This window comes from Camelus bactrianus, chromosome X (genome assembly GCF_048773025.1).
Source record: "Camelus bactrianus isolate YW-2024 breed Bactrian camel chromosome X, ASM4877302v1, whole genome shotgun sequence".
NCBI classification, from domain to species: domain Eukaryota; kingdom Metazoa; phylum Chordata; class Mammalia; order Artiodactyla; family Camelidae; genus Camelus; species Camelus bactrianus.
In genome coordinates this window covers 104,688,367-104,700,969 of record NC_133575.1, presented here as the reverse complement: position 1 = coordinate 104,700,969, position 12,603 = coordinate 104,688,367, and the positions used below count along the sequence as shown (strand labels likewise).

The following is a 12,603-nucleotide window of genomic DNA, read 5'->3' as shown; positions in this document are numbered from 1 at the left end:
GGGCACTGCTCACCAGAAAGAAAGGCATTTCTTTAAAGGAAGCATTTCAGACAATGGCAGGCTCCTGCAGATTTTTTGAAAGGGGTCCTTCTTTGGAACCCTCAAATGACACCATCGTGGCCACTTACTCTGCCTGTGAAGAAGGCAAGTTCTTCCCAATATTTGTGAAAGATAACTTTGCCCAGTTATCAATCAGCAGTAGTTACAAGTAGAACTATATTAAGTCAGTAAGCGCTGACCTAGTAAGGCAAGCACCCTGCCCCAGATCCTTACTCAGTACTTTATACTCGCTAACCCCAAAACATTTTCTTTGCAACTGGACAGCTTTAGTTCTAATGAATGGAATAGAGATTAACAGAAAAGAGGTGTTCTACTTCTCTTTGATCCCCTTTCATATGCAAAGTATAATCTCTAGATTTACACCACATAATAAACACACAGTTTTATGCAAATCACAGGAGTATATGAGAAATTAGAAGCGTCATAGATGTGATGGAAACAAATTAGATTTTTAAGTGTCATCTTGTTTATTTCACCTTCCTTCCTCTTCCACCTCCCTTAGGACCCACTGATGTATACAGATGTGTCTTTCTATACCTAGTGGGGCTTCATTTTATTTAGAAAGCCCAATAACATTCATGTTTGTACACCGAAGAAAATCATGGTTTGTCTTTTACTTGTAAGGATCCTCCCCTCCTCAGATTTCAGCACAGTTCATAAACAGCAAAACTCTCAACACCATATACCCACACATAGCTCAGAGTCGAATACACACGCTGGGAGGAAAAATACCATTTTTAATTGAAAAGCTAGACTCTGTTCTCTTCCTTCTTCACACGACACCCAGCGAACAAGGTCACACTAATTTCAGACACCTGAGTGCTCGCGGCACCCGGGACCCTTCCCGTCACAGCCAGGTTGTCAAGAGGGGTGTCAGCAGCAGGAGGGTCAGGCAGCCCTGCCTTGCAACAGAATAACTGAGCTTTAAAATGCTGCTGGAAGGTTTTGCTCAGCCAGTAAAGAGCAAAGGGGTTTACACAAGAATTGCTGAAAGCCAGAACCCGAGAGAGAATGGTGACAATAAGATGAATGGCAGAGGGGTCCACGTAGGTTTGAGAAGTGAATGAGCGGTAGAGATACAGGAGGTGATTTGGCAACCAGCAGAGAGCAAACAGAGCCACCAGCACCAACACCGTTCTGGCAATTCGCCTCCGGGATTCAATCTGTAGGGGGAAGAAAAATGGCAAAAACAACAACCCCCCCCAAAACAAACAAGCAAACAAAACAAACAAACACAAACACAAACAAAAATATTTAGCTGGCATTGATTTTTAAAAGCCATTCTCTAGATTTACATAGAAATTTACAGTTAACACACTGGTGTGCCTATGAACATGTCTGTGAGATTACTGGCTGGCACGTCCAGGAAGGCAGCCTGTGGTTATAGAATACAGCAAGTTAATTGACATGGTAACCCATGATCTTGGTCTCGTTAGCTCTAATTCAGACTCCCATTCCCGGTTTTAAGATACTCTAGGCTGTCTCCAATTTTCTCAGGGAGTGTTGTGGAATTATTGAAAATTTATTTTAATTAAGAAATAGATGCTATACAAAATTGCTTTCACTGCATCAGCAGAGGCTGACTAGGTTAGAATTGTCTTCTGGGGTTCCTGAAAGTTGCCAAATTGGTACCCAAGATTGTTTTTAATGTATAAGAATTCTAAGTATGTAGTCAAAGAAAAAAAAAAAAACAATGTGCCATCCTTTATGTGTGAAAATATCCAACATACACCTCTTAATAAGAGAAATGAACCAGATTAAGTGAAGATACTGCCTGTGGTCACAGATAGAGCAAAGATAACTTCATGTGGGCATTAACATGCAATTTTAGCCTCCTGAGCACCCCTGTTGAACCAAACGAATGGACTAGCTCAAAAAAAAAAAAAAAAAAAACGGCACTGAACAAGAAGGACCTACTGTGTAGCACAGGGAACTATATTCACTTTTTTGTAATGAGCTGTAATGGAAAAGAATCTGAAATACATATATATATGTGTGTATATATATATATATACATATATATATATATATATATATATGTATATATATATATATATACTCAGATATATATATCTGAGTCGCTTTGCTATACACCTGAAACTAACATTGTAAATTGACTACACTTCAATAAAAAATAAAAATTAAAACATAACAGAAAAGGCACTGAATTCTCCATGTACTGGTCAAGAGGTAAATGGAATTATCTCCTCCCAACCAAGAAAGATAGAAATCGTGTTGGGTTTTTTTTTAATCAAGTGGAACAATGTTTTGCTAATATTCTTTTTATTCTGTTCATATTTACAAGAAGAGAGCACATCTGGGTCTTGCAGTGGTCTTAAGCTTCTGGGAGTCACTGCATTCTCTCACCACTGGCACTTTGCCCCTCCAGACCCCAGCTTGCTCATCTGTGTGCAAGTGGTTTGCATTGAATAATGTTCTGGCTTCTTGCCAGTCCTACCATCCTGTGTTTTTCTCTCACGCTGTAACCGTCTAAAACAAAAGATACTTCACTTTAGAGTCTCACCTTGTGCAATGTTCCTCACTATTCCAGGGGGTGATTTTGACTGATCCTAAACTTCAGCTGCCCCCTTTCTAATGATAGTCGTCCTACCATTTACTGAATGTTTACAGTGCAGCTGGAACTATGCTAAGCATTTCATATATTTCATCCAGTCCTCATCGTCGTTTCCCACATGAGGAAATTGAGGCTCAGAGAGGTTAAGTATCTTGCACAGGATTGCTCAGCTAGTATGGAATTAAATCCTGGGTCTGACAGACTCCAGAGCCCATGACCATAACAAAAATACCATAGTGCTATTGCCTCTATTGCTCACAGGTGCAAAAGCAGGCATTTCACTTCTAAATTCATGTATGAGTCCTGATTAATACATACCTGCTTGCGGGCTTGGCTTTGTTGCTCAGTAGGTATGTTCAAGGTACTTTTGTAGAGAGTCCTAGCAATCAAGGAATAATAGACAGAGATAATCGAGAGTGGAATAATGTAGAACACTAAGAAGCACAGCAGAGAATGTATCTCTTGCAGGAGCCTCTCAGAAACAGGATAAGAGGTACATGCTTCAATTGTCACATTTTTGTTGGGATCATGAAAGGTATAAACGTTTGAAAATATAGCCTCTGGTAGAGCAATTATCATAGACATGATCCAGATGCAGCCGGCTTTGGCACAGGTCTTCAGGATGGCATTGGAGGGCTGACGCTCCAGGGGCTTCACTACTGCCTTGTATCTAGAAACACAGAATCATAGTGAAGGTCGAAATCAATATCAAAATTCCTGACTCGTAGGGTTAGAGGTGACCTTAGTGGTCATCCAGTTCTACCTCCTATCCATATGTGTATATAACCAAGTCAACACTAACCAACTGGAAAGGATTATGATTTCAAATACACATAATAGCTCCTGGTATCCTCTATTGATGCTAATCACCTCGTCCTTTATTCACTATAACAAGATTGTCCAGATTTGCATTTTTAAAATAATTTTTCTTCTAGATCCTCTATTTAGGGCAAATAAATATTTTCCAGCATGATTTTGTGTGTGACTGAGAGTAATTCATTACCTGTGTATTACCTTAAGTGTTCTAAAAGACTTCCTTTTAGTATAAGTGACATATTAAACCTAATTCTCCTTTCTTCGGGAGTGAGCAGTCATCAATTTTTTGAGAAAAGAATTCCCTAAGTTTATGCAGGAAAGAGGAGAGGGTTAATTTCTTCCCTGTTCATAAGTGCTAATTTCTTGCCCAAGCTGATCTGCAGGTAGATTCAGGGCAAGGCAAGGGTGAAATTGGAAACTCTGTACCTGTGCAAAGATGTCTCCTTATTCTGACAAATCCACCTCAGAATCTATAGCCTTTAAGCAAATCTGCCCTCAAAGAGAATATAAAACTGGTCAAAGCAAAATCCCATAAAAGACTCAGAGAAAGCTTTTCCTCCTCTCAGATTCTAGAATCTGAAGAAGCTATTCCTCCTGGTACTGCCAGGCATTGATTATTTACAGGCTTCTTGCAGGCTTTTTAAAGCATCACTTTTAACATTTGCAGCCTCAATTTTTTTCCCCATGCTTTCACGGTTATCATTCTACAATAGGAACACAGAAAAACACACTACTTAGACTGAAAATATCCTAACAGAGCCTGAACACCCTGACTGCCAGCGGTTCTCACACGCTCCATCCATAGAGCTCTAAAAGTCAACCGGGATTAATGTATGTCTCTGGAAACGAGAATGTCATTGAATGTCTATAGAGAAAACAAATACAGTTAAGTGATGACGGTATGCTGAGTTACCGGGAAGCCGAAAGCCTCCCTGTTTTGCTGCCGTTAATTAATTTGATGCATTTCAAATACATTAGATGCACGTATCTTTTTACCATTCTTCCGGTAGACAGTAATGCATATGTGGTCAATTTCACACCTATGCGGATGTTTTAATGTTGACAATATTGCACCACTAGGCTGCACTGATGTATAAAGCATGGATTGTTTTTCTTTTACACCTGGAACAATTTCTCTTACTTAGTAAACTGGGGGGGGGGGGAGACACCGTTCAGTATTCTTTCAAACAATTACACTTCAAAGAGAATAAATGATCCCTAAAGCACGCAATTACAATCTGTCCTCCGATGCTAACACAGGATTTTTACACCAACTTTTATTTAAAATGCCCACCCCCCCATTTTCCAATCTTACATACAGGTTACAGAGTGTGAGAAAAGCAGCACAGTAGCCCGTTAATGCTAAGTACAAGCTTTCCTTTCTTTTTGTCTAATTTCACATCCTGGCAAATATAAGTGAGAAAAGAAACCCACCTGTCAGCGCTGAGAATTGTTAACGTGAACACTGATACACCAACAGAAGTGAGCCGGATGAAAGAGAGCACCTTACAGCCAATTCTTCCGAACAGCCACCCTTCTGCAAGGTAGTGTGTTGCATCCACTGGCACACATGTTAGCAGAAGTAAAAGATCTCCAAAAGCCAGGCTGGTGATGAAAATATTTGGAACTGTCTGCATGGATTTGGTCTTGAAAAAGACTTTGATGAGAATAGCATTTCCAAGGATGCCCACTGAAATGATCACAGCATAAGTGATATAGATGGCACACAATGCTTCTATTCCTGGAGAGTTGTCTCCGGTCCTTCCTTTATTTGTGGTATGATTAGGAACGAGAGAGCTTGATGATTCTGTGTCATTTGTGGTTGAAATTGAAGTCTGATTAGGTGACTGCCTTTGAGACATTTCTTCTGAAGCCTATGCCTTTAATATTTCTTCTGTTCAGTTCAAATGTGGTTGATTGTCACGTCTAATGCCTACGTCTAGTAATGAGATGGCAGGAGAACAGAGCAGAATGGCAAGCAAATTCAAGACATCCGGATACTCCTTTCCTTCAGTTGTGCTGTGTCTCCCAGCATGCTTGGCTAAATGCTTACTGATCTGGCACTTGAAGAGTGGGAGGTGGAGGAGTTTTATTGGTGTTTCCATGACAGAAGGAGGGGGGTTTGGGAAATGCTCTGCAGTTGCTTGTTCTTCTTTGTTGGGGAATCCTATGACTACCTAGGTGTCATTAAATCATGCTTATTGTTTATTAGAATCACTCTGTTTCCATATCCAAGCACGAAGATTCCTATAGATTTTTGTCAATTTTCTCCCAGAATGCGCCCATTTCTCTGCAATCAGAAGATGGTCTAATGCATTCTCTTTTACATGGCAAATAAGTATGTGTGTCCCCTGAAACACAAACTTGAATCCGGTCCTCAAGGTTTAATATCAGATGGCTGCCGAAGTAAGAAATCATTCACATTTTGACAGGACTGATGTTAGTTCTAAGGAGGAATAATTTAGGTGACCTGGGCTCATCACCTAGCCCTGATACATGGTAATTCTCAACCTTGCATATTACCAGGGCTGTGCTTCACAATATCAAAGCAATCTTTACAAGGTGAAAAACCCAGGCAAACCACCAGTTGCTTTGTCTCTGAATGTCCTAATAAAACACTTTTTTATTGTTTAAGTGTCTGTTTTAATGCCATATATTTTTAAAAATGCTGTTGAGGGTTTCTCTCTTTAGAAATGGTTAAGGCGAACCTGCCTTGTTCCAAAACAAAATCATGCAGAACACAGCTCAAGATCCTGACCCCAAAGGACTTGGAAGAATGAAAATCATTCTTTTCAAATGAGAAAATCCCACAGGTTACTCCAAAGGTGATGCGCAGGTAGATAATGTTTACATCAACTGAAGGAAGCAGAAAATTAAGGCAATTACCTTAGTACCAGCAAGAAATGCCCCTGATTACAGAACATGTAAGTATGTGATTTTGATGTCTATGTGTCGGGTAGGGGGTTGTTTGGGAGTGGGAGGCCAGCAGTTGAAAAGCATTTGATAACATAACCTGCTAAGAAATAGTCTCTGAAATGGTCACATTTGAAGGATAACGTCTCAGTGAGGAGAAACTTTTTGTAGTAAGGTGCATGTAAGCATATCCATGTTAGAATTAGTCTGGGAAGTGGAATGAGAAGCAGCAAAGTATCTGGCCAATAAACGGGAGGCGCAAACAAAGACGGCTCTTCACACCGACAGAAATAACAGGCGCAATAAATTCTCCAGGGAAAGTGAATTGGATGAATTCAATCAATTACCTGGTTAATTGGAGCAACCCAAACCACACCTATCCACCACCCTTTATGAAATGATCTCCAGAGGTTGAATTACCCAGTTAAATAATTGTTTTTGATGGGAATGAGGAGGGGGAATGTTTGGAGAAACCCAAATCCCTTAGCTTTTAAGTATATACCGTTAAGTAATTTTATGCACTGGGCTGGCTCTTTTAAGACCGGCTCTATGGAAAATGGCTCTATACCGTTCATATCTTGTTCTCACAGAGCTAATGATAAAATCTCTTTGGGATTCCAGCATAGCATTTAGCGAAGACCAAACAGTACCTCCCAATTCACACCTCAGCTGATGGCCACACAGCACTGTTTGGTAAGCACGTGATGTCTAAAATTATTCGAATTCCGAAGATCTCAGGTATGCTTGCCTCAGGCTGCGGCTACCAGTGTGCCTTTCCCGCTTCCTCTGCCCTCTGGTCAGAAGTCAGGAGAGAGCAGTCATGTCCAGGGTGCTTCTGGTGTTTTGGGACCTCTAGGATTCTAGAATCCCAGTGGATCAGAGTTGAAAGTGACCTTAGAGATGAGGAAATCAAATCCTCTATTTTCTTCAGAGACAGAAATGAGGTTCAGAGTGGGGAACCTTATCTCATGCAAGGTCACACAAGCTTTCCGTAGCAGAGCTAAGAAACAGGTTCTTCCTGGACTCTGAAAGGTTAAAAATTAGCGTCAAGAGCTGAAAAACACTCCGTTCCTGACAATGAGCCGTATTTGCTCATTTGGCATCGTGGACTTAGGTTTTGTGTATGTCTTATTAACTAAAAAACAAGAGATTTCCAGGCTAACAAGCAAATCATGATAGGTAATTTAAATGTATCTGCTGTTATATCTACTTCTTTTACCCTATAATTCACCCACAAAATACACCCATGTCTAGTTAATCATTTGTAGTTAAAGTTGCAGGGCATTTAGCCTATACAAAATGATAAAATCACTTCTTGTTTGGTTTTGGTGCATAATTGGCCAATATTATCATCCAGGGTTTTAAAACCAACTACTTGGTTACAGATTAAGCAATTGTAATACAACCTTAATGTAGCCTTTTGGGTTAGACATTGAACAAATAAATTACCAATTTTCTGAAGTTGGGTTTCCTGGTTTCAGTCCAATTCAGTTAGCATTGGCAAAATCTTTTTAAAATCTTTGTGAAACTGGGACGCTAAGGGTGCTGAAGAACTCTTCTCTGCCCCTAAGGTGGTGGGGAGAGGGATTAGAAAACGGTTGCTAGAGAGAGGCTGCAAATTTGGCTCCAAGGTTCTCAGCCAACAGTTGAACAGGACAGTGGTTCTCAAATTTTGGCTTGCATCAGAATTGCCAGGAAGGTTTATCAAAACACAGATTGCTGGGTCTCACTTCCAGAGTTTCTAATTTGATAGGTCTGGGGAAGGGCCTGAGTATTTGCATTTCTAACAGGTTCCCAGGTGATACTGATGCTGCTGACCGGGGACCACACTCTGAGAACCACGTACATAGGATAAAAATAAAAATAATCCAGTTGTTCAGGAGATGCATGGCTTTCCTGATGTTGAGGTCAAAGAAATATTCCTGTGAATATTCATTAAAGAAAAAGGAGTTCTGTAATGCGATGGACATTTCTAAAATCCTCCCTATGTGTCTCAGTCTCTGGTAAACCACGTCTACTGAACCATCGGGTACCTATGCTCAAATCACTCAGGGTGCTTGGGGGTGATCTTTCCAATGAGAGGGAGATGAAATGGTTAAACTTTTTGCCTATGACTCAAGCACAAATTCTGTCTGCATATTTGAGAACTGAAAAATGAATAACCAGAATTCTCCATCTATAAGTCTTCAACAACGGAGGTTCTTTTTTTTTATGCTCTTGTGTTGGGTAAGGATGGATTTCTTTGTTATTAATTAACTGGGTTAGATCAATTTTCAGAGGACAAATTTGACTTGTGGGTGTATTTGGATCTATGTAATAGTGATTCCTGTCATCACAGACTTCCCTGTTCTCCCTCATAATTTCTTGCTCCAAAACTTCATTGGTAGAGTTTCATATTTCAAGAGGAGACTACTATTCAGAATGGCCTCTGCAGAGACCAGGTAGAAAAACAATACAAATAATGCAATGGTAGCCTCTCCAAAGAGTAGAAATTGCAACTGAATTTTGAAGTGGAATTTCTTGTTAAAGCAAATTCTTGTCAATGGCTCCCTAAAAGTGGACATCCATGTCAGCTGTTCAGATTTTTAGGTGCCTTTCTATGCCTGATCATTGTACTTGTCCACCCACACGTGCCTAATATTGTATGCTGCAGTCAATGTGAAGTTCTACAATTAGAATAAATTGAGGCAGTTTTGCATTTGATAAAATGTTTAGGCTTGATGAATATTGCAGTACAAATTATGAAGTAGATTATTTTATCTCTTAGTGCATTTCTGCCCCTCTACTCAGTAATCTCCCTTTTGCTAGAATTCTCTCACAAACTCCTAATCATGTGTCCCATTTCCACAGGGCTTACTTTCAGCTTCCTACAAGCTTAATCCCTGCTAAGGTGCTTCAAATCGATAAAGGCCATACAGTTACCATAGGGCCCCACAATTCCACTCCTAGGTCTCTATCCAAGGTAAATGAAAGCATATGTCCCCACAAAGACTTGTGTGCAAATGTACCTGAAAGCATTATTCATACAAACAAACTAGGAACAACCTAGATGTCCATCAGTTAGCAACTGGGTAAACAAAATGTGACTTCTCCATACAGTGGAACACTAGTCACCACTGAAAAAGAACAATCTTATTTTTTAAACCCAGTTATCAATTTTACTTTTTTATGAGACATGAATATTACCATTTTGTGGCTATTTAGTTAGCAACGTAAAACTCATGATCTATTATCTGTAGTGGGATTTGTCCCAGGTAAAAATGGTGACTGTTGCAAACTGGAAATTGCATACTAAATGCATTTTCATTGTTCCCCTTTCACCTTCACTGTAGGATTGAAATAACTTGGGAGAGTTGGTTTTCCTCCATATTAGCACTAAACTTTCATGAGTTCAAATTGGCCACTGATCCCAGATAAGAACAAACTACTGATATGTGCTACAACATGGGTGAATCTCAAGCACAGGCAATGAAAGACGCCGGATACTCTGTATGATTCCTTAATATGAAATTTCTAGAAAAGGCAAAACTATAATGATGGAAGACATATCAGTGGTCGCCTGGGTCTGGAGGTTGGGGCAAGGATGACTGCTAAGGAGCACAAAGAAAAATGTGGGGATAATGGGAGTGTTGCATAATGATGTGATGTGATGATGTTTGCGGGATTGTAGAAATGTATTCAAACCAAACTGGACACTGAAAATGGGTGAATTCATGGTATGTAAATGATATCTAAAGAAAGCTGAAAAATGAGGGAAAAAAGGAGTAAGTCCCAGGCTCGATGCTGTTGGCGGGTGGAGATGAGTAAGACATTTCCAGCACTGGGGAGGGTGAGGCGGAGGAGACTCGCCTGTGCTGGGAACCCGTGTGCTCTTGCTGGCACTGCGCTGCTCCACCAGACACCAGACTCTGCCCTGCAGCGTTTTGCCAGGACTAGGGCTCAGGCTTTCGGGAGATACAGAGATGAGTAGAACTCAGCACTTGTCCTCAAAGAACTTAATGAGAGAGAGCAGGTAAGGATACAACCAAGAAACCTGAATTTCTCGGTTGTAGCTTCTTGCCAGGTTCTCCACCCCAAGCATTTCTGGCAGCCCCTGAGGATGGGGGTGGGGGTCTTACCTGTAGTTTGGGACTTAGGCTGTGCTAAGAGTGGTGGCAATGGTTTAACCCTTCATAGTCTTTCATAGCATCTTCCTTGTGCTCATGAACACAGGCACGGTGGCTGCCCCACTGGATGCCCCAACTTCTGCCCTGCAGTCTCTGCATCACTCTACCAGGCTTCCTAGTCTTCTCCACTGCTCCACCGAGCACTGCAGTCCCTCTCCAGTGATCACCACTGATCTGCGAGGTGCTGCCAGCACGACAGGGTATGATAAGCCTGCAAATTAAAAATAAGATCCCCTTAAATCTTAAAAGTTCTCATCATAAGAAAAAAAATTTAAACTCTGCATAATGATGGATATTAACTAGATTTATTGTGGTGATCGTTTCATGATATATACAAATAGCGAATCATGATGATGTATACCTGAAACTAACATAATGTTGTAAGTCAATGATACCTTAATTTAAAAAAAGTTTCATCTTTCAATATCCAGATTACAGTGGCAATTCAGATCCCCCCATACATACCCATTTTTTTCTGACAAGAATTCTAATGGTTCTCCTCCTTCAATAGACCCAAGAATCTCTAGGGTTGCTTCCACATATGCATGAATCGGTCCTCCACTTTATTTGTTTGATCTAGTCCACTGGGTTATTGGCGACCTAATCTTGCCTCCTGAAATGGACTTCACAGCTGTTAACATCAAGGTAGTCCCACTTGCTGCTCTCAATTGACTGATTAAGTTCTCCTCATTTATGTATGAGGAAGCTGCTGAACCCAGGTAGCTGGTTCCAGAGTCCTTGGTCCTAACCACTACCCTCATCAAACAGAGATGGGCCCAACCTGACCACCAGATTGGACTGGTTCCAGCACAGAGTGCTGACTTGATCCATCCTCATCAAGATGGTTCCTCAGGGAGCCATCTCTACTCCGTCAGACTCAGGTCTGAAGTGTCCTAAAGGAAAACTGCCTGGGCCCTGGAGGAGTCTAACTCTCTAGTGGCTTACATGTAGCTCCTTCCTTTGGAGGCTCATGTACAAGATATCCAGGATGCCTGCATGTCCTGAACCAGACCCCTTCCAGTGACCTAGACTCTGATCACCCATCCACATTCTCCTTTCACGGAAAGCCTACTCTGGGAGCACCCTCCTTGTTCCTTCACAGCAATCTGACCTCGTTTGGGACCACCTCAGGCCTTTAGACATTGTTTATGCCTTTGAGCCTCAGCGGGCTGTGTGAGGGAGAGCCGGTCAGGATCTCATTCCTCCTGCTGCCATGAAAATCCTTCTTGGATGCAAACAGGTACCTGGATAGGACACAGGCAGACATCCAGGGAGGCGGGGCTGGGCCGATTCAGATAACAGCCATTGTCTTGGACTCCAGTTTACACCTTCCTACTGCGGACTTGGGCTTTGTGCTTGAGTCAGCTGTATCATGCTTTGTTATTTCCTCCCCTCCGGAGGATTTATCTCCTCAGAGGCCCTTAGCCCTACCACCGTTCCCTCAATTTACCAGACTGCGAGTATGCCTGAACCCCAGCAAGGGCTGCCACCGAGGTTCTAGCTAGAATCCACGCCAGAAGCGAGACAGAAAATAAACTCCGTCATGGTTCCCAGGGAAGAGAGAGCTGCACATCCAGTTGGAGGGTTGCTGAGGGAGCAGGAAAGGATTGGTGGGAGAGTCCATTTTTTCAGAGGGACTTGAATTTCAGTAGGTAGTGATGGGAGACAGGGAAGAAGTCATAAATAAAAATAAAAAGCAAAGACGCAGGGGTGGGAGTGTATGGGAGCATGTTCAGGGGATAATCAGTCCAGTTTGGCTGAAGTGTGGGTGTGAATAGGGAAGAAGGTGAAATAATCCTGGCAAAGTGGGTTGAAGTTAACTTGTGGAAAACATTTGAATGTTGTGGGCTGAGACTGAATTTCATTCAATAAGCAATAAGAAGTTATTTCAAAGTTTCGAGCAGAAGAGTGATGGCTTCAGACCCCCTCTCCACAATCTCAGACCGGATTCCCAGGGAGCATTCTCATATATTTTGGTTGACAATTGAGGGCTCCAGCCGCCACACTACACTTGCACTTAAGAGAATGAAAGCGGGTGTCCAGGTTAGCTTGGCTCCTTTTAGAACACACAAG

At 41.5% G+C, this 12,603-nt stretch overlaps 1 protein-coding gene across 1 annotated transcript; it reads right to left on the bottom strand.

Annotated features, from left to right (window-relative positions):
* Window positions 1-780: 780 nt before the first annotated feature.
* On the bottom strand, window positions 781-5,313 carry BRS3 (bombesin receptor subtype 3). Its single transcript, XM_010952516.3, has 3 exons — window positions 4,886-5,313; window positions 2,954-3,305; window positions 781-1,223 (listed from the first exon to the last, which is right to left on the bottom strand). Exons 1-3 carry the CDS (start codon window positions 5,311-5,313, stop codon window positions 810-812), a joined length of 1,194 nt encoding a protein of 397 aa, XP_010950818.1. The 3' UTR covers window positions 781-809.
* Window positions 5,314-12,603: the final 7,290 nt, after the last annotated feature.